Source organism: Rhagoletis pomonella, unplaced genomic scaffold (assembly GCF_013731165.1).
Source record: "Rhagoletis pomonella isolate Grant_MI unplaced genomic scaffold, Rhpom_1.0 Rhpom_scaffold_00005, whole genome shotgun sequence".
Lineage (NCBI taxonomy): Eukaryota > Metazoa > Arthropoda > Insecta > Diptera > Tephritidae > Rhagoletis > Rhagoletis pomonella.
The window spans coordinates 14,380,069-14,403,370 of NW_023458559.1; the positions used below are offsets into that span (position 1 = coordinate 14,380,069).

The following is a 23,302-nucleotide window of genomic DNA, read 5'->3' on the forward strand; positions in this document are numbered from 1 at the left end:
TTTCGCATCAACGTATTTATTTTTCTTAAATTATTAATATGCTTTTTTTGTCTCGTATTTGAGATGGATAGAACTTAAAAAAAAAATCGCATTAAAAATTCACATGTTTGCGATATATTTTTATGATATTCGATATTCAATATGTATTAATAGCAAAGCAGCTGCAATACTTAATCAATTAAATTTCCATTCTTTTCTTTAAAAGTAATCTCTCTTTCAAAAAAAATATACGATATATTTTGAAGAGCGTCTTCGGGGGATGTATCTGGAAAAGAATAAATAAAAAAATTGGTATTAAAGAATATATGCAAAGCATTGAGGATAAAACTAATCATGGAAGAGTAGGTATATACTCCTCTCTCCCTTATGTAATATTTACCAATAATAGAAATCCAGGGAGTTGGCTCTTTTATGTCATTTTTAACTTCTTCAATTATCGTCCCAAACTGAAACAATGGATAAAATAATTAAAAGGTTATCAAAGTCTTTTACAAGAATATGTACATATGTAAGTATATTTATATACCTTATAAAATTTAAAAAGGAGCTCGTCCTTCTCCTTGAAGTATTTCGAAATAGCAATGAAAATAAGTTCGTCCTTTTCACTTTGAATTTTAAAAAACGATCTTATTTTGGCTTTAGATAATTCAAAGTTTGACTTGAAATTTTCAACATCAAGCTGCATTAATGTGTTAAAATGATCGTACAGGCAGCTTTTGTGAAATATCATTGGCCAGTGGTTTAGTATATCCTTAAGAGATTTGTTTTTCTGAGGGTCATTAAAAAATAATCTTTGCACAGAGAAGCATTCCGCCATATACTTTCGTACATTTTCTATTTCGATTTTTTGAAGATTTTTTTTCTGAAACATAGATAACAAATACTATTTATATCATCGATGCTTGCGTTCGTGCTTTGTGGTTCCTAGTTAACGCAACTTCTGCCCAGCGCGTTCAATGATTTTTTTTTTATTTGGTATGCGTGAATTTAATGCAGATCGTTTTAGCGTACTATTCAAAAAATTATTTCTATTTGTCATTGTTGTAATTAGTGAAATTGGTGCAAACGAGATGGCATTTCCTTGCGCATCTTTTTCAATAAAAGAATCAGGGACTGATTTGCTGCAGCCTGAGCAACGGCTCTATAAACGGTCATCGGTATGTAATGTGAAATTTCACGTAATTAGTCTACTATTACGTTCGAAAAGGCCTCAAAAGTTTACCTATTTTTTGTTAATTTTTTATCGCGTTAAGTACCTCATTCGGTATTTTAGCCCATGGAATTTCAAAGTTTTGAAACATATCACAAACCGCTTGAGGATTTGCTTTGAAAGAATAATCATATGACCGCCTGGCGTTTTCTGAATCTATGTTGGAAATATTCGGGCTATTGTTCATACAATCATCTTCGGAAAATATTAATAAAACGCTTTCATTTTCGATATTTTCCAGGTTTTGTTGCCCTGTGGCGTTGCGTATATGCCCTCTGAGGTGGAACTCTGATTTTGCAGGATTTCCTTTGTAGGATTGTTGATGGATTGTGTTTGAGAAATTTTATTTATTTCATCATCCGATAACGTAAAAATAGTAGACGTTTGAGACGGCTGTGTACTTGGGAAATTTATTGGGTGGATTTCGGCAGCTGGATCAATAAATTTCCTGTCGGTTGTCCATTTTTCTTCAGTATTTAAGAGCAATAACGTAGCCTTCTCCTCTAAAAACCCTTCCAAGGTCTCATCGTCATCTATATCAGTTCCGTCGTACATACGAAACGGCTTCCATTTAGGGAATACTCTTTAGCTAAAATTCAGAAATGTAACCGAAATTAGATTAGATATTTAATGATTTATTTAGTAACTGTTTTTGCTGCATCATACCTTTTTGTACTACGAGATCGATCGAAGGGTGGCACACAAATGCCTTTTTTGTTAATCTATCTGCGTTCCATATTTTACATAGATATTTTCTCATTTTGAAATGCCTTTTTTGTACTAAGGCTAAAACTAAAACTTAATATTTTACAGAACTAAATTTCTATTTTAAATACGAGGCACTTGCTTTAAGTATTTTCTACAAAAGAAAAAAATGGTGGAAAGTATTGCTTATTTTTGAAGATAAGCAATTTTATTGGTTGTTGTATTATCAAGGTATTATTACTTATCAATCCAAAACTGTTATCATTTGCATATATAGATTCGTATAAACTAATGGTGCTATTGTACCATATTTTCATTAAATTTCCAAATAGTGAAAATTCCGTATAATCTTCGCTTATGAAAATTGAGTTAATTGTAAGAACAGAAACCTTGCTCGTCAACTGAAAATAGTACAACGTCTTTCTTTCTATATTTAGTTCCACAAAACAAAATCGTATTGGATACAAATATAAACTTTTTTGGAATATTTATATTGAACATATCGTGATTCAATTCATAGACATTATTGCTTATAATATGTGCTTAACCTATCCCCAACCATTCTTGCTTGTAAATATTGATGTTTATTTGCTAAAGTTAAAGTAATGTTTTAAAAAATTTTACATTTATTTGCAATATTCTTGAAATATTGATGTTTGTGTTCAAAATGCAGCGAAAAAAAATTTTTTAGAGGTCCAAATTGCCTCATTAGTTAATGTTTAATATAGTGATGCTTAGGTCTAAGCTTTACATTAGGAAGGCATTCCTCTCGTAATTCGAAATAAACATATATGTAGTAATTGAGTAATTCTAACTTACACTCGGATATTGTATCAGAATATATTAATCGGCACATACTAACCATTGTTGTAAATAAAGAGTACATTCGATTTTCATAATCAGAAACAACATTCATTAAAACAAAGGGCAGCAAAAATAGAATATGCCGCACTTCATATGTCTTACCTACTAGTTTTTTCATACTAAACTTTAATTTTGGAAATGACATATGTAATGGAAATTTTTTTCTTGAACTTGCTAAAAAAAAACGTTTACGTAATCAAAGGTAAACCAAAAAGTAACACTTAAGCCTCTCAGAATTTCCATTAAATCATAAGGTATAATACCTTCAAAAAAATCATGAGCTATGCACGGCGGCAATCCCGGATTACAAACATGAAAATATCGGAGATCATTTAAGACAGAATCGCGAACCTCCCCTCGGCTTAAAGTGTCTTCCAAAAGCTGCTCGTTATAATTATTTTTATTTCTTAGTTCGCAAACTTCGATATTTTTTAAAGCTAAATTCTTACGCTCAAAGAAACAATATCTGCAAATATATTGTGAAAAACTGAAATTTTGGTTGAAACCACCGATTTGGTGGGAACCTAAATTGTCGCTAATTACTGCAAACACAGTTCCAAATAGGTGTTCTTGCATGCCAGTTTTTTTATTTAGAAAAGTTAGACCTTCTGTCTCCAATATTTTCAGGTCACTAAGTAATGGTTTTAAAATAATTTCGAAGCCGAAATTTTTTATATAGCTTTGGTTGCATGATAAAATTAGTTGAATGTTTTGCACCACAATATTTCCTATCATAAAATAAAATCCAATCAATTTGTGCTTCTTTTTGGATGATCCCAAGGGGTTGCACAATTCAAATGCATCTTGAAAAATTAAGAGCTCACCGGAATTAAAAAAACTTTGGTTTTTATTCACGATACCGTCATTGTAATCCGAATAAATTTTATTTTTAATACTTTTCATTTTACAAAACACTTCAAAATATTTTTCATCACTAAGCAAACTTTTCAAAGTCTCTAGTAGGGGTATATAATGTCCAGAATGCGGCTAATGATCTCATTTTTTATACTACTTTGTTCAGCGCCATCAAAAATATGATTAACTTTCAATATTTGTGAATTTTTATCAATAGTAATTATATTCAAGAGCTCTTTAAACAAAAAATCGAGGCAAATATCTGAAACGTGTTATTTGCATTTTAACTTTGTCAACATGGTTGTGAAGCTATTGATGCTGGTAGATTTAGTGCAAATACTATTTTTAACCTCTTCGGAACTATTTGTATTTAAAGATAGCTCTTCTATATTTTCATACAAATCTTTCTCCAAAGAGGAGTTACGAAAAATTACACTGAAGATGACACAACGCCGAAACCGGTTTGTCTCCAAACCAAATTTGACAAGGGATGACGGAAAATCGTTCCACATTACATCACACTCCTACCCTGTCGGAAACACCAACAACGAAAATGAGGAGTTATTCCCTTGCTTATGCTTACGAAAAAAATGTGATCGAAATGAGCCTGCATTAGTAAATGGTTTAAAACACGAAAGTGTTGGACAATTAACCTTTTCATAGCAAGCAAAATGCTTTAAAATATGTGAATACACCTCACTTATGCTTGATGCAAAAAATGCACACAATTATATTTGCTGTTCATAGAAGTAACACATTTAACCACATCGTCTTTTTCGGAATGATTTCTAGAAAAATGCACTTCATAAGCATTATAGCTTGAACATTTTTTCTTGCATTTCGGAAACAAACATTCAAACATATTACAATTTAATTCCCTATGCGCATATAAATGCAAATGATAACTCTTCAATTTACAAAACTGCTTTGCACACACTTTACATACAAACATTTCCAAAATATTTATAAAACTACGAACTTATAAAAATACCACTAACTGCGTTTATAAATACGCCAATTTTGCACCGAAGTATACCAACAATTAAAAATTTGCTCACACCAAACCGACTGACGCGACGATTTTACAACAAATGAACGTTTACTGCTGTTTCAAGAGAAAAACGATTATAAGTGTGTAAAATCAAACATCATGTGTGCTTTTAGACACTTCGTGTATAAAATTTCAACATTTTGCTTGTAAACGTAAATATTACACGTTTTTTATAAGAATATTATAAAAATTTTTTGTTTTTCACATAAGTAGGTGCAAAAATGTTCATTTTTGGACACCAAAATAATTTAAACATGAATTTACTCATATTGTAGTCTTAATTTTATACAAATGTTTTAGAGTGTAGATATGACCCACCACACATACATATGTATGTGCATTTATATGTATGTATATCGCATAAAACGATTTAAAAAACATGTTTAAATCAGAAATTTTTTATTTTTTTTAATTGACCATTGACCTCTGAATTTACGATAGGGAATTTGTTTTTAACGAATCGAAACAGTTTAGCTCTTTTCAGCAATACTTGTAGTTTAAAATACTATTTCATTTAGGTCTCTATTAATTTTCGATCGCTAGATATTTGCTTTTATATAAAATTTATTTTTTTTAGTTGATCTTTGACCTTGGAATTAAAGGTCCAGAAACTGTTTTTGAAGAACATGAATAATTTTCCCGTATTCACCAGTATTTGGGCTTTATAATGCCGTTTAGTTTGTGTCTCTATCTGGTTTGGATCGGGAGATATTTGATTTTGTCCATTTTTTCCCAAAACAGAACAACGTGCGGCGTTTTCATTTCTACAAAAAAATTTTTTTTTTCATCGCTGCGCCAACAAAAACAGTTATGTGATTTGTGTAAATTTTTTTTTGTTGCATATTTTATTAACACTATCTATTGCCCACATTACAGCATTTGCCGTTCTTATATGTATATCTTTTAGTATAGAACTGACCAAAAACAGCTATGTGCCCGCAGTACTAGAAATACTCTGAAAAAAAAAACTTAGAACGGTTTTTGATCGCAGGCGAATCTGATGAGTGTGTTTTGATTTCGATGTAAAAAATAATTATAAACCAACTAACTACCCTGGGGATCTAATGGGGGAGTGAAGTGAATCTATAACCTATCCTTCCGAAACGACAACCTCACCCACTGCCCGTCAAGGCTTGGTGATCCCTGTTATCGCTAACGAGGCTCTGTCGACCGGTGCGAGGCGGTATATCCTCGCTCAAGGCTGAGCTCCCGTAGTGAGGACTGGACCCGGACTGTACGTGACTTGCATTGACGAACGCTCAGGACGACCAGAACGCTCAGGATGACGGGTGGACCACTACGTACGGGACCCCAATCTTCGCATTTGAAAACGCACCGACAAATCCAGAAGCGTCTGTTCCCCAGTGGGGCGGCTCCCTGGTCTGCGTCTGACCCATAGTGGGCGGCAGGACACCTTCACCTGGCAGTAGGTATAAAATGCAATAACCCTCCCCCCAAGGGACAAGGCTCTTCAAAAGAAGCATGCCTACATTGTCCGGAAGTATGAGCGACTCCGTGAGGAGAAAGTCTCGAATGCATCCGGAAGTGAGGCCGCTGTCTCTGGAAAAGCCACAAACTCCGATAAAAGGGACGCTGCAACCAAACCCCCCTCTGAGGGCGGTAGCAGTCTGCCGACGAAGAAAGCTGCTCCCCTGTCCGCTGTTGGAAACAACAAGCCGTCGCAATCACTGACGCCCAAGGTGTCGAAGACCGCGAGGCCAGTGTTCCCACGGCTGGACGGGGAGAAGGCCTCGACGTCGGCAGCTGCTATTGCCTCCGGTGGTAGGGGACCGGTTGCACGCACTCCGAAGAGACAACTGTCTGGCGACAAGAAGATACATCCTGAGCAGAAGCGGGTGAAAACTTCATCAACCTTATGCTCAGCACCAGAGCTCCAGGTAGCAATCATAGACCGGAATCACCCGGAAGGAAAGATTCCGACGGACAAGTGGTTGCTCCTGGAGGAAAAGATCATGGGGGCACTACTTGGCGAAATCCAGCGTACCAAAAACAACAACATTGGTATGTTTGATGGAGCCAAGTGGCAGAAGGGAGTCAAAGTTGTTGGATGCGGTAACAAGGAGTCGTTAGACTTCCTAACAAACTGCGTCCGCAACCAAGATGAACTTTGGGCCAACGCACGACTAGAAGTTGTTCCGCTCTCAGAGGTGCCATCCCGTACGACAGTGCGAGTGTGGATCCCGCCCCCCCTCGTGGAGGACGAGACCTCACTAGCCCTAATCAAATGTCAGAACGTGGATGTCATCCCTGACGACTGGACGATTGTCCGAGGCCGCGCTTGCGACAAGGGTAACGGCAAGGACCTTTGGATCAAGATCGGTCCACAATCCTTGCAGATCCTTCGTCGCAAAGCCGGCCAAATAAGATATGGCATCGGTCACCTCAGGGTGATCATCCCCGATGCTGAAAGAGAATCCGAAAGGCCTAAAGGTGGTGCAGATTAATCTGCATCACTGCAGGGCAGCATCGGAGGATCTGCTGCTCTTCATGGGTGAGGAAGATGTGGACGTGGCCCTAATACAAGAACCCTGGCTAGTGGCGGGGAGGGTCACAGGTCTATCCACTTGCGACTTTCTACTTCTCACCCCACAGACCGAAGGTAAAATTAGAACCTGTATTCTGATTAAGAAAAGCACTAATATTCTCTTTCTTCCCCAATTTAGCGATTCGGACATGACAGTGGCAATGTCGGAGCAGCGGGGAGCACCCGACCTCATCCTCGCATCTTTATACATGCCATACGATGTACCCGATCCCCCGTCAATATCCTTCAGGAAACTAACCGCCTGGGCGGAGCAACGAGGGATAAATATGGTAGCTGGCTGTGACGCCAACGCTCACCACACGGCGTGGAGCAGCTCGAACACCAACGATAGAGGTGAGTCACTCTTTAGTTACTTATTATCCACAAAACTTACTCTCTGTAATAAGGGTAATCACCCCACTCTCTACAATAGAATAAGGAAGGAGGTTATAGATATAACTCTTGTAACTAACTCGAACAATGTTAGGGTCGACGGCTGGCACGTCTCGACAAAATGCTCTTTTTCTGATCATTGTCGCATCGTATTCTCCATTAACCTGAACAGACCGACACTAAAACCTTATCGAAATCCTCGTAGGACAAACTGGAACCAATTCAGCCAGTTGGTGTCTGGAGCGAGTCCACCGTACACGGTGGAGCCAATTTCAGTGGACCAACTGGAGGGAACGGTCTTCTGTCTAACGAAGTCTCTCAACGAATGCTACATAACAACCTGTCCCGAGAGCAAACCTTCCAAGCGACACCCAAGGTGGTGGACGGCCGATCTAAGGCGGCTCAGGATAGCAGCTAGGAAAGCTTTCAATAAAGCGAAGTTCACCAAGAACGCGGAGGACTGGGACGAATATCGTCGCAACTTCAATGCGTTCAAGAAAGAGATAAAGAAGGCAAAGAAGGTTTCGTGGTCCAAATTTTGCGAGGACCTCGAAACGACTACTGATGCCGCGCGACTAAGAAGGTGCCTCTCGAAAAACCCGGCTCCTCCTGGTTTTCTGGAAAAGCCAGGAGGAGGGCACACCGAAAGCAGCCTTGAAACACTGGAACACCTTATGGACGTCCACTTCCCTGGTTGCGGTGACGCGGGGGACACAGGAACTCCTGTGACAGAACACCCTAGTACCCACAGGCAAGGCAGTCCAGTGGACGAAATCATCACTGCAGACAAAGTAGCTTGGGCTATCAGATCCTTCCAACCCTACAAATCTCCGGGACCGGATGGGATCTTTCCAGCTATGCTACAACGAACAAGCGCCACGGTAACCCCCTGGTTAACGACAATCTATAGGGCGAGTCTCCTCCTAGGCTATATCCCAAAGCCATGGAGGGAGGTAAGAGTGGTCTTCATTCCCAAAGCAGGAAAAGCGGGCCACAGCACTGCAAAAGATTTTAGGCCCATCAGCCTCTCATCATTTCTTCTCAAAATAATGGAGAGGCTTCTGAGTCTGCAGATCACGCCACGCCTTACTCCTGGGAACTTCAGCGAGGCTCAGCATGCCTACCGTAAAGGTAGGTCGGTTGAAACAGCCCTGCACGCGGTTGTTGGGAGTATAGAGCAAGCACTGAATCACAAGGAATATGCGCTGGCAGCCTTCCTGGACGTGGAGGGCGCCTTTAACAATGTTAATTTGGCATCCATACACTGCTCCATGGTGGCTGTAGGACTGGACCCATTGATCACTCTCTGGATCGACAATATCTTGAGCACCAGAAATATCAATGGCTCCTTGGGAACATCAGAAGTAAGGAAAACAGCCGCTAAGGTCGTTGCTTATGCGGATGACTTAGTCATTCTGGTCGTGGGAAAATTCCTCTCCACGGTCAGCGAGATTCTACAATCTGCAATTAGCGATCTGTCAGGGTGGGCAGAACGAAACGGTCTAGGGGTCAATCCCACTAAAACCGAACTTGTTCTCTTCACCAAGCGATATAAAATAGACAATTTCCGACTTCCGTCCCTCAATGGAGCAAATCTCGAATTGTCAAAAGAAGCAAAGTTTTTGGGGGTTATTCTCGACTCTAAGCTTTCCTGGAAAAGGAACACCGAAGAGCGGAGAAAGAAGGCGCTCATTGCGCTCTACTCCTGCAAAGCTACTATAGGAAAAGACTGGGGTCTGCGACCGCAGATAATACATTGGATTTATACGGCGGTAGTCAGACCTATCCTCTCCTATGGCGCGTTGGTATGGTGGCAGGCGGTTGACAACAAATCCCATCTACTCAACTTGCAAAAGGTGCAACGACAAGCATGCTTATACACAACGGGGGCGATTTATTCAACGCCCCAGGCATCTTTAGAGACCCTGCTGGATATTCCACCTATAGACCTATATGTTAAAAGTATCGCAGCTAAAAGCGCTCTACGACTCAGAGCGTCTAACAGGCTGCGAACAACTTGCAAAGGTCACGCCACAATCCTCGGGAGAGTGGGGGTGGAATACAGCCACTGTGACCATCAGGTCACGGAAATTGACTTCAATCGCAACTTCGATATCCATTTTCCTGACAGAAGTGACTGGGAATTTAATATTGCTCTCAGCGATGACGAAATACCCATCTTCACGGACGGCTCCAAAATGGATATCGGAACAGGATCTGGGGTCTTCTCTCAGGAGTTATCTCTAAGGGAGTCGTATAGACTCCCAGACCACTGCAGTGTTTTTCAGGCTGAGATATATGCAATCCATATGGCGGCAAGGTTGGTGGGCATGATGGACTTAGCTCCATCTAAACTTGCCTTCGTTGTTGACAGTCAGGCGGCTATCAAAGCCTTAGGGTCGGCGACGACTAACTCGGTATGCGTTAAAGAATGCCGAAGATCCCTACAAGCTCTACAGCAACACATAATCAATCTCTACTGGGTACCGGGACATTGTGGTGTCCCGGGAAATGAGGAAGCGGACGAATGTGCTAGGAAGGAATCTGAGATGGGGCTCGGGGAAGCGACCCAAATCGTGAAACCCCCCCTGCGATTTCTGTCTTCAGAAGTCGAGAGACTGACCAGGGCAGCTACCAACAGTAGGTGGGTAAACCTTCACACCTGCAGGGTATCGCGATCACTCTGGCCACGGCTCGATGAACGAAGAACAAGGAGTCTATTAAGGCTTTCAAAGTCAAACGTCAGGCTTCTCACAGGAATACTAACGGGACACTGGACCATTGGCCACATGGCCGCCAGGTTCGGAGCCCCGCATAATGATTTCTGTAGAAGCTGCAGCGATGAGGAGGAGTTAGAATCCGTCCAGCACTTCCTTTGCGAGTGTTCAGCACTTCGAGGAAAACGCCTCAAGTTTCTTGGGGACCACTTCTTCGAGAATCTGGATATCTTGGGGAAAGCTCCTCTGGAAGGACTGCTAGGATTCGCCAGAAAATCAAAATGGTTCGAAGACATGTAGGGATAGGCTTGGGGGTAACCCCCATGGGCATCAAAATGGGCCTCTGCGGCCTGCGAGTGAACTCTTTTTCAGAGCTGCCCATTTAACCTAACCTAACTAACTACCCTGCAAGAACAGTGACTATCATTAGACAAATCATTTGAGTGACAAGACTGATAGAGATTTCTGTCACTGGCTACCTACAAGTTTCTATCAAATTCTAAAGGGCAGGGAAAAATCTGATGTAAACATTTGTGTACATGTGATCTTCCGTCTTCCTCCATCTTATGGCCTTATTTAATGGCCTCTTTTTAACCAACGAAAAATTTGCAAATGTGTTAGTAAGATAAATGAGAATGTGTTACTTTCCATCACACAATTCTTGTAGGGTACATACATACATATGTATGCGCATACCACTTACATTACATATATTCTATTATTTAATTTGATCGCTTGCAATTAGAATTCGACAATTAACAAAGGTAAAAAGTAGACAGCGTCCACTCTACATTAGAAAATTTATTCAATCCACCGATATATTCACCAATGGACTACATACATAAGTCGTATGCGACAGGCGAGGCCATCACATCCTTATAATTATTTAGGGAATAAATTTTTTTTTTTAATTATGAGTGTTCCTGGTAACTTTACAACTATAAGGCCAGGTAAAAAACCTTGGGAAGCACCGGTAAGCAGTATCAGAGGATTGCTTTATGTAAATGGTGAAGTCAAATTCAAGTTGCGTCATACCGACCAGGGTTGTTGCGAATATTCGCATTCGCATTCGCAACCGCGGAGCTTCAGCATTAATTTTAACATTCGCATTCGCAATAATCAATGCGGAGCTTTTTCGAATGCGAATGTTGTTCAAGTGCACCCATAAAACGTATATATGGCAAACAAAATGACATATTGTAGCCAATATTTTTCCCTTCGTCGTGGGAGTATTTGCGCAACAAAACTGGTCAAATGTCATATTTATCAACTTTCTTTCAATGAACAGTCATACAAGTTCCAGCTTCCACTTGACCTTTGACGTACGTCAAGGAGAACATAGTATTTTTAACAATATTTTTTGTTTTCTCGTCTTTAAATACCTGCATTGGTTTCTTTCTTTATTATGATTTTTTTGGACCAATCTTAAAAAACTACTAGACACAAAAGAGTAAAGTGTGCACTGTAATTTTTAACCAAATTTTCGTGATTTGCTTTTGATGTTACATATATTCGTTTCAAAAACTTCAAATGAGGCTCTTTAAGGAATTAATTTTTAGCAAAAATTTAAAGAACAGTAATTTGGTTTACTTGTCGGGCAATATTTTTTTCGTAGAGATATCCATTGGCTAAAAACTTTTATGGTAAAACTGTCTCTTCTTTGCTATTTAAAGTCAAGGAGTAAGCTCCTTCAATAGGGATTTCCTGCCGAAATGATCAACGTTTGGCTATAAAGAGAATCGATGGTCAAATAATTAAAAAACTATAGGTCTGACCTTTAATAAGCTAAGAATTACGTAACTATCTGAGATTCAATGCTCATAAAAATTCGGGGTGGTTTTTTTTTTAATAACAATATTCTGATCCAGTTCGGCTGACAGCTACGACTTTGAAAACAGAAAATTTTCATTCCTGGAAAATAATAATTTATTTTCCATATCCCCCTATTTAGTTCGCTATAAGCACAAATTGTTCAAACCAGTCGCAGAAGAAAGTATTAAAAATGAATTACAAAAACTGAAATCGAAAAAGGCTGATGAAGTTACAGATTCACCAAATTCTGCAACAGCCAGAGGAATGAGAATGCAAAAATTCTTTTTAAAAAGCTTTAGAAAAACCTGACACATCTGGTTTGGCGCTGTTTAAACAAAGATCACGCCATTATGCTAGATTCTAATTGTTTCTTAAAAATACTTTACATCCGCATTCGCGGATGTTAGCTGTTAGATATTCACATCCGCATTCGCATCCGCGGATGTCTAAAATTCCACATTCGCAACATCCCTAATACCGACTTCTGAACATCATTGCCACAAAAACGAGCTCTGTTATTACAGCAATACGAAACGGAGCTATAAGATGGTCCAAAAAAATTGATCAATCTAAACACAACAGCCTTAAAACAAACGTTAAAGCAATATAAACACAAAGATTTTCATTCGTCTTACGATAATCTACCTCGATAAATACTTAGTTTTACATTTTTCTGCAATTTACTATGTTGTGCAAATTTGCTTTATGTACACAAATGTGAAAGCATTTAATAAAAACTCAATTATATTTATATTGAAATTATTTCTTGTATATACGAGCTTTCATTGGATATCACCCATCGAATCTTTGAAAGATTGCATTGGGTCAAGTTAATACGCTGACCGAAAAAACAGTTCGCATCTCTGGCAATTTTATGGTTTGTACAAAATATGTGTTCACTCACCACTTCGCATTAATTTTTATTACCAAAATTCAATAAAAACGTTTCTGACCATTTTTCATTACATAACAGGAGCAAGGGGCAGTTAACTAATCGAGTCCTCAACTTCTATACACTGCATCTAGGCCTAACGGCAGTATTATGTACAAATTGCATACGATTCCATACCGCCAAAAGCAATTTTAAATCGTGTATAAAAACAGCTACATATTTGCTTTAAAGCGGCGCATATGTTGATCACGTCGTAATTGGTCAAAAAAATTTGTTCATAAATCAAGAATATATTTTTAATATATTTTTTTTTTTAATACGACATTTGCAAAATATTGCCTATTGGCACCAGTAATCAGTTTTTTTGCTATCCTGAAAAGTTATTAAAAAACACATAACTGTTTTTGTTGGCGCAGCGACGAAATATTACTTTTTCGACTAGTTTGTTTATTCCGTCTTTATAAAATAATTTCAAATGGAAAACAACTTTTTATATATGGCCGGAAAAATGCTCCACACGCTTTACGTAACAGCACGACTACCCTAGAGCTAATAAAAACAATAAGAACTTTCAGATAAAATAAATAGGAAATACCAATGGAATTTTCTTAGTTTCTTCCTTACCCTTTGATTTAGGAAATTTTCCAAGATCTAATTTTTATGTCATTCATATTGAATTCTTTATGGGATTATTTATACAGTATGTACATAAATATGGTATCTATATCATTTCTTTTTTACGGTATGTACATAAATATATATGTGTACGTATAAATGCTTAAAATTTTAGTAATAACGTTGATATTCACGACCAGAATCCATGGCTTGGTCCGGTCCATTTAAAACCGTTACTCGTGGTCGATGATGATACTGCGAATAGTTTTGCCTATAACTTGGATTATAATTGGGATAATAGTTGGAATAGTATGGATAGTTAGAATGTGGCCTTAGTGTAGTGGTTGTTGTTGTTGTTGTGGTTGTGGACAAATTAGAAATTACTGTGTTTTTGAAGAACTCGGGGTACAAATTTGGCACCAGAAGTCCATCGCCGAAGTGATAATCTAACTCCATTGTTGTAGCATTCGAGTTAACTATTCTCAAAAATGGACCCACCTCGGTCGTGACATTTGGCCATACGCTATTGTTCCTATGAGGAACATTATACGCAGCGAAATCCGTCCACATATTAACCAGAGAGCGCGATAGTGCGCGGTCTTGTGTACCTAAATTGCTTACTTCCTCTGGATATGGGAACAGGTATATGTTGTCATCGCTGAGTGTAGCATCGGTTTCAAATGGCAATGGATTTTTTAGGTGTCCGAAGCGATGAAATTCACCACGATAATCAAAACAATACAAATACGTTGGTGCTTTTTTATAAGATCCTCTAATCGTATCGAGTACTGGGCCGCGGTATAGAACCAAATTTGTAAGCTGTGGAATAGACAATAAAATAAGTCGGGCCGATATCGTAAAAAATTATGTCAGGTCTCCGATTCGCTACAAATATTTTTTATGGGTTCTATACGTGAAATAAGCTAACACGTTTTCGAGAAGTTTTTTTCTTTTTGTCACAGTTTGGATTTGTTTCGTGATTCTGACTAATCATGTACTTCTTCAAATCATAATATCTCGGGATATGCTCAACGCAGACACTTCATCTTAACGCCTTAGGAACGGGCTTAGTATATTCGTATATAAGTTGCTCATGATTGTCCTAAAGCTATCTTAGCTATAAACAGTTTCACTTTTTGAAGTTGATTTACATAGTGAATACCAGTAAATAGAGTTGTCAAACTATCGATTACACGATTGAAACCTTGCTAAGCTGACGCCTTTACATTTTCAATTCATGGTTTTATTTAACAATATTACTTATTAACTAACTTGTGAGAACAATTTATGAGATGAATAAGAAAATTTGATTAATGGACTTTATATGATATTGAGATTATTATTTAACATTGAGTTAAGTGAATATGAAATATATATGAAGGTCAATTCAATGGAAAATTCGTACTTTAATTCGTTGTACATCCCTTCTTGAGATCAAGGATATTTACAATATATACATATGTGTAACGTTAGGCAAGTTACAATTGCAAAAAAATAGTTAGGGTGCTCACAGTTCTATATTACCTACTGTGTTAATTTTGCCACCTGGTAACTTTAAAACATTTTACCATGTGGTAACTTTGTTTGTTGTTGGTTCCCATACGAATTAGAGATAACACTTTTGGGAAAAATTACTCGACTTTGTCTCGTTTTTGTTTTGTGTTAAACTGGCATCTCTGATCAGGTGATTATTCGTGCGAAGAAAAAATGGAAAGTGAAGCAGAAAAACTTAAGCTTGGCGCAAATTTGAAAGATTTTTAATTTTTATGGGATGCATTAACGCAAGCCTTTTTGAACGCAAGTCATTTCGGAAATTTAAGTGAGCGCAAGTCACTTAAACATACCGGCCCCGTTGCAACGGTGCAAGTGTAGTTCGCAAGCTTGTTGCTTGACATCTATTGCAGGCAATTTGATAGTTTGATAGCCATATTTTCACTTGAAAGAAAGCGTGCTGGTGGTTACATCGATGCAATATTAATATTAAATCAAAATAAGAATCTGTTCCCTATTGGATTATTTATGATAACGTTTTAGGAAGTTATTCAGCAAGTTTTTTTTTTTTAAGATTTAAATGTTTTTAAACACCGAAATTGAGAGAATGTTATCTGGCGGCGTCATGCGGCAAATGCTTATACATATCAAGGCATCAAAGTGCCCTCACATAAAAACTTCCAATTATACTGCTCGTCAAAATGACAGTTGGTAGGCCATCGGTGTTTGCCTGTGGAGTTTTGCGGTAAATTTTCCCCTATGTATTTTGTTTGTGTGAAATTATTTTAGTATCGGTTTACCGGTTACCGAATTATCGTGGTGGAAGCTTGATAATTTTTCTGGTAGTTGGTAAACTGCAATCAACTGTACGATATTCATCAAATTTTGAATCCGCCCGCTGCCGAAAGGCATACCGCATTTGAGTAAACAAAATTCCTTAAATTTTTTGTTACAATTTATTTTTTTTTTATAGGAAAAAACTACGACTCAGTTGTTATAAACATACATAGTTTACTACACTAAAGGTGTGGTTAAACGTGGCAATGCTAGCTCTTTTTCTACACATTTTGCTGTCGAAATGCGAAATCGAAAGTCTACTTTCTGGTGCAAAGAGTCAGAAAGTCCTTTGTGCATATTTGCAGAAATCACTTTCGGCAATAAAAATTGCAAGGTGTAACTGCAACTGAAATTGCGAAAATCGCTTTCGGGAAATAATTTCAACTTGCTCGTGCAATAAATGTTAAATTGTTTTGGAAAATGGTTTTTCATAAAAATTATTGGTTTTATTCCATATTGATGCTTTGATACTTAAATGAAAAAAAGTGATACATATTGATACATTTTAAGTCTCTTTTCTGCTACAATTTTTCACAAGCCCGCGATCACACTGGTTATATACATACACACCTACGTAGGTACCGCTATATCCGTTGCAATAACGGGATGTTATAGAAAATTCCACTTAATTGGTAACGTTGCTTCTTTTATCACCTTGCATGCTAGCTTCCCTTAGTGTCTTGGTGTACACTGTGGTTCCGCGATTTTTCTAGCGCTGGGCGATGGCAAATTGCTGGTGCGATGGGAGAAATAGCGATGCGACTTCCTTATTGCAAATCAAAATTTGGCCACTTCGTTGGTAATAGCTGCTCCTGAGAACCGGTGCTGGCGATACTATTCCAGTTGGTGACTTTCACGCTGTGTTTGCGCAGAACACTTTTTAAATTGCTGAAATTTAACTCAATGCCCAACTTTCGCTTGGGCTTTCTATTAATTTTTTCCGTTGTAATACTTTTACGCTTTTTGAGCTGCTTATTTCCCCGGTATGTTAAGTTGGAGATGCCAAAAATGAATGTTTGTTAAGGATGACAAAATTATTGTTGAAGCTGTCAATTGCAAATAGTGTTGGGAAGCGTTTATTTATTTCCGAATTTGAAGTTTAGATTTCGCGTTGCCAAATTTTGCTCGCAAGGACCATGTTGCGAATTGTAAGGAAGTTGACGATTTCATGTTTTCAATTCATGGTTTTATTTAACAATATTACTCATTAACTAACTTGTGGGAACAGTTTATGAGATGAATGAGAAAATTACATTAAAGGACTGTATATGATATTGAGATGATTATTGATCATTGAGTTAAGTGACTATGAAATATATAATTATATGAAGATCAATGCAATGGCAAATTCGTACTTTAATTCGTTGTACATCACTTCTTGAGATCAAGGATATTTACAATATATATGTCTAATGTTAGGCAAGTTACAATAGCAAAAAAAATAGTTTACTTATGAGTAAGTGTTGCAGGATCTAGGTATCGCAAACGGTAGGAGTTATCGCGGTACTTCCCCCGCTGATGTAGAAAATATATGATGATGAAGCTTCGCACGATGCGCTCTGGTCTTCGGGTGAATTCAAAAAGAAGGAGAGCCGGTGGCAATGCGGGCCTTTAATTTATAGGGCACACTGGAAGGCAATTCCAGGAATAGGAAGGAATATCTCATCCTAAGTTTTCGAGAACAAATTACAAAAACAGTTTGACTCGCACCAAATAAAACATATCGTCACAAAAAAAATACTTTAAAAATATTTCTTTAAAAACTGAAATTTTTTTAAAACATGCATTTTATAGATAATTATACCAGGATTACGATGGTGTAATTTTAAATCCCTAATTTACTGGTCTTCGCTATGTAAATCAACTTCAAAAAGTTTCTACTGTTTATAGCTAAGATAGCGTTAGGAAAATCATGAGCATCTTATATATAAAAAATACTATCCCCGACGAAAAAGAAGAAAAACAATCTTCGAATAAGTGCAGCTTATTTCACGTATAGAGTCCATAAAAAAAATACGTCCGATATGTATGCTGTGTAGAAGGAATGAGTATTTGCGCCACGGTTGCCAAACGTGCCGTTTTCGGTGGGGTTGTGCCGGATTTACGAGATACATTTTTCCCAGTCTCGGTACAACACAAGCCGAGAAACAAAATATCCCGGTTTTTGGCAAGAAAAAAATTTAGACATCTCGTTGTAAAAAAATTTAGAACTTACAAAATACATATTTAACTGTGTAGATGTTATAAAAAATGATTTAAAATAAAACACGCTATTTCGTTAGGTTCCCGATTTTGGACAGAGTCGGTGAACGATTTAATACCAACTGAACTCATTATTGAAACTTAAAAACTAATTATGGTTAAGTTCATAAGTACAAGTAAATATGGAAAGAGATACAATGAGAGAATGTTAAAAGGTAAATGAAATACGTGTGTGTATAGAAGTACTAGGTTACAGATTTTTGTTATTCATGGCAATTTTCTACATCCTCGGCCCCCGCAATAGACGATGCAATTTCAAGAGGATATAGAAGCTGGATAGGTCTCTTTAGAACCTGCTGGTTTTGTAGCCGAATGTCACAAGCTCTGACACGACCGTCGCGCCCTGCATACGTAGTTTGTACCACTGCCAACCGCCATAGTAGACGTGGTTTGTTATCTTCGTGGACCAAAACAACGTCGCCGGTTTTTATGCTGCGAGCTGGCCCACTTTTGTTATGGTAAATGGAACGAAGTTGATTCAAGTAATCTTCATGCCATCGCTTCCAAAATCGCTTCATTAAGGCTTGTCGCAAACGCCACGATTGCGAAAGGGCACTTCCGTCATTTTTAAAAACTGTTGGAATCAAAATAGATTTGCAATCAGTTAAAAAATTTGATGGAGTAAGTGGCTCCATGTCGTTATGATCGTTAGTTATATATGTAGGAGGTCGCAAATTTACAACACTTTCCACCTCTGCTAGAAGAGTCGCCAGTTCATCATACGTTAAACATGCCTTTCCAACTGCTGCCTTCAATGACGTCTTTACGCTTCTGACAAGGCGCTCCCAAAACCCACCCCACCATGCTGCTCGCTCGGGTATGTACCACCACTTGATTCCTTGGTGTGCCGTTAGTTGCTGCACTTCATTGGTTTTCATAAGCTCGTTTAGTTTAGTAAGCTCCAGGTCTGCGCGCTTGAACGTTTTGGCATTGTCAGAGACTAGAGTAGTTGGCACGCCGCGACGCGCTATAAATCTTCTTAGTGAATCGATACAGCTTTTAATTGACATATCGCCTACTAATTCTAAATGTACCGCACGAATCGCTGCGCATGTAAATAACATGATGTACACCTTCTTCTGTTGCTTCTCGTTATCTGATTTAACGAAAAGTGGTCCGCCAAAGTCAACACCAGTGGTTTCGAACGGTCGACTCGCTGATACTCTTTCGATTGGCAATACAGTCCAAGGCTCAGACGCGCTTTTACCGTGCAGCCGCTTGCATATAACGCAATGTCGCAACACTCTTGATTAATTGCCGCCCTTGTACTATCCAGTACTTCTTCCGAATTTGTGCTAAAACAGCATTAACGCCAGCATGGAACATTATTTTGTGCGCTTCAAGCACAAGTAGCTAACTGAAATTAAAGTTTTTGGGCATAATTGTTGGCATAGAAATATTCTTATCAAATTCTCCTGCCGGGAAACGACCGGTAAGTCGGAGAACGCCATCTTCCAGCTGAGGATTTAAGGAGATAATTTTTGACTCATACGGAACCTTCGAGCCTTTGGACAGGGACTGAATTTCCTTGTAATAAAACTGAGTCTGCGTAGTCTTTACCCAGTATAGTTCCGCCGCTTGTAATTCATAGGAAGTCAGCTCATCAACTTCGTTGATTGATTTCAATCGTCGTTTTGGGGAACGTGTTTTTAAGCTCCGCACGACATACGGACGATAGCGCGGTCTTCTTTAATGGACGTTTTTCGTGGTCTTCCACGTTTTTCTTCGGGGTTCAGTGGCGTAGCCAGGGGGGGAGGGGATATGGGGGGATAGATCCCCCCTTCGTCATTGAACTACAATTATTTACTTTTGAATTAATAACACAATACTATTTTATCCTTCTGATTTACATTTTTTTTTTATTTCAGACGGATGACAAATTATCTTTTAATGAATATATGACTAGTCCACTTGCAAACAGCGTTATGTGATTTTATAAAAGTAAACCATAAATTAAAAAAAGCGTCTACGACAACAAGTAACATCCGAACTGTATCTTTTTTTATTACCTGAGAATTTGGATAAATAAGAGCCTAATACCATTAAAAAAATAAAATTGCAGTATGGTAGATTTGCAAATTTTATATTTAAAAATTTAATATTGCAAGTTTTGAAACAGTAACTTTTACATAGCTAGCTTTTTTTAGCTTTTCGTGTTCTCTTCTCTAGGAAGATTGGTTTGCTTCTTTTTTGCGACCTCTTCCACTAGGCACCGAAACTACCACGTTTTCTTGCAGTTTTCTAAATTCGTACGAAGAGGAGACATTTGAAAGTATATAAACCAGTATTATAGCGACTTTTGCAAGAGATGTTAACATTTCATGCTATTTTTTTCAGAATATAGAAAAATTTTACACTCCGCTGTTAGTGGACATGAATCCCACCAAAAACTAAAAATCTAAAAAAAATTTACATAGCGCACTTTGCAAGTGGACTACCCAATTGTTGAATATGCTATCTTATTTGTCCCTTCTTTTTATACAATTAAGGAGCGGCTGAATGGTTTAGCGATGTTAGCGGTACATAATGATGAGCCGATTACAACACAAGAAGTAATTGAAACAAGTAAGAAAGTCTAAGTTCGGGTGGAGCCGAACATTAAATACCCGGTGCAAGTATTAAATATATGTTTTTTCACCTTTCCGAAACCTACCCCCAGATGGTAAGCCGGGGTGTATCAATTTTGAGTAAATTAGCGTCCTTAAATTTCGAAATATTGCAGTTTCAAGCATTTCTGAAATGTACCGTTATATGATAAGCGGCCGTAATTTTAGGCCGATTTCAATAATTTTCAACGTTTTGCATTTATGTGGCAAGCACAATAAAAATACCGAGTTTGGTACAAATTGGTAGAACGGTTACCGATATACATATATGTGATCATAAGTGGGCGGTGCCACGCCCATTTTCCAAAATTTTGCCATAAACGTATTTCTTTGTAAAGAATTGTTGCAAGCGTCAATTTTGAATAAATTAGCTTTAATATTTACTGATTTATCGAAGATTTCGAATTTCTCTAAATTACCCTTATATGGACTGTGGGCATGGTTTTGTCCGATTTTTAAAATTTTCGACCATTTGGTATGCTGTACCAAGGCCAACAACAGTGCCATGTTTGGAAGAAATCTGTACAGCGGTTGCCAAGATATACACATGTAACCATAAGTGGGCGTGGCTACGCCCATTTTCCAAAAATTTATAATATTCTTATTTTTCGTCTGAAAATTATTATAAATACCAATTTGAGTGAATTATCTGCAGTAGTTACAAAAATATCGCAGTTTTCGTATTATTTGAAATTACCGTTATATGACAAGTGAGCGTGGTTACAGTCCGATTTCGCCCATTTTCAATACCAAATTACCTTGGATTAACGGAAATCTACATACCCAATTTCGTTGAGTTATCTCAATTTTTGCTCGAGTTATCGTGTACACGGACGGACGGACAGACAGACATTGCTTAATCGATTTCTCTATTCATTCTGAGCATTTAAGTATACATTTGTCTATATCTATCTCGATTCGTTTTGGCTGTTACAAACAACCGTTATGTGAACAAAATTAATATACCCTTGTGCACAAGTGCGCTCGGGTATAAAAATGTGTGTTAAGCAACGAAGACTAAAAACCGCTTTATAAGTAATAAGATTTTGTAGACTTGTACATAAATAAATGTAAATAGATACGTGTAAATATATAAATATGCAGATATATTCAATGTGTAAAAACTGAAGTGTATACTAACGAAACTTCTACAAAACAAAACTGGACTACACACTAATTAATTAAAATGGTGTAGTAATTTAATTTTTTAAATTTAAATAAAGCATGAATTCCCCAGGGAATAACCGAGTAGACAAACAAGTAATTTTTAGCAAACAAAAAACCGACTTCAACTCTCATATAAAAAAAAAATATATATATATATATCTCATGATCCGCTGATCGGATCTTAACCAGATTAGTATGGGACCACCTCTGAGACACTACCTTTCCGATGCAAAAAGAATTATCGAAATCGGTTGACGTGGTCCAAAGTTACGCGGTAACATACATAAAAAAAAAAAAAAAAAAAATATTCCGACGAACTGATAACCTCCTCCTTTATGGAAGTCGGTTAAAAATATATAACGGTAGAAATGGCACATACATACATATATGAACGGGCAGCCGACGCACTATAGGCAAAACACGAGTTTTTTTTCAAAATCGTAGATATTCGCTTAGAAAAGAGATAATGGAATGCAGCATTTAACCCTTTAATGCAGAGTCTGTCATATATGAAACGCTTTTTAACCCTTTCAAGGCAGAGGAAAAAGGTTCTCAATATGCTTTTGAACGTGCTTTTTCTCATATTGACGTAGATATTAATCGTAGAAAATTTTTCCATAGTAAAATAGTAATAAAAAAAAAAATAAAAATAAAAAATTAAATTCAACAATTTTTATGAGCTTGAGGCCGTTTTAAAGTGAAAACTTATTGTGGAAAAGCAACAATAATTTGAAAAATGGTAGAAGTGATAGCTATTTCGGAAATCACCACATTTCCTCATCAGACTTCTTTCAGTAGGATTCGAACCGACGATCACCACTGACTCAGCCAGTTGCCTACGCACTGTGCTAAGTTTGTATTGTTAATTCTTGTTGCTTATTTTCCACTATTTCACTTTGCTAAGCCAACTAGAATCAAGCGCAGCTATTCCGCTGCAATTCACTTGATCATGTGGTTGTTGGTTTTTGTTAATATTTCTATTATTAGAATGTTTAACTTTTTAGATGTGCTCGTCCTTAAGTTATTTGTTTTTTGTTATTTTTATGGCCTTATAACAATTATTTTCAACAATTTTTATGAGCTTGAGGCCGTTTTAAAGTGAAAACTTATTGTGGAAAAGCAACAATAATTTTAAAAATGGTAGAAGTGATAGCTATTTCGGAAATCACCACATTTCCTCATCAGACTTCTTTCAGTAGGATTCGAACCGACGATCTGCACTGACTCAGCCAGTTGCCTACGCACTGTGCTAAGTTTGTCTTGTTAATTCTTGTTGCTTA

At 37.6% G+C, this 23,302-nt stretch overlaps 1 protein-coding gene and 1 long non-coding RNA gene across 2 annotated transcripts in view; both read right to left on the reverse strand.

Annotated features, from left to right (window-relative positions):
* Positions 1–197: 197 nt before the first annotated feature.
* On the reverse strand, positions 198–4,090 carry LOC118738733. Its single transcript, XR_004992944.1, has 4 exons — positions 1,877–4,090; positions 527–1,799; positions 380–446; positions 198–265 (listed from the first exon to the last, which is right to left on the reverse strand). It is a non-coding gene; the product is annotated as an uncharacterized LOC118738733 (long non-coding RNA).
* Positions 4,091–13,696: 9,606 nt separating this feature from the next.
* The window catches only part of LOC118738734 (glutactin-like), a 63,905-nt gene continuing 54,299 nt past the window's right edge, over positions 13,697–23,302 (reverse strand). The window contains exon 2 of the mRNA XM_036469666.1: positions 13,697–14,478. Within this exon, the coding sequence (XP_036325559.1) occupies positions 13,831–14,478 (648 nt within the window). The 3' untranslated portion in view covers positions 13,697–13,830. The remainder of the gene's footprint in view (positions 14,479–23,302) is intronic.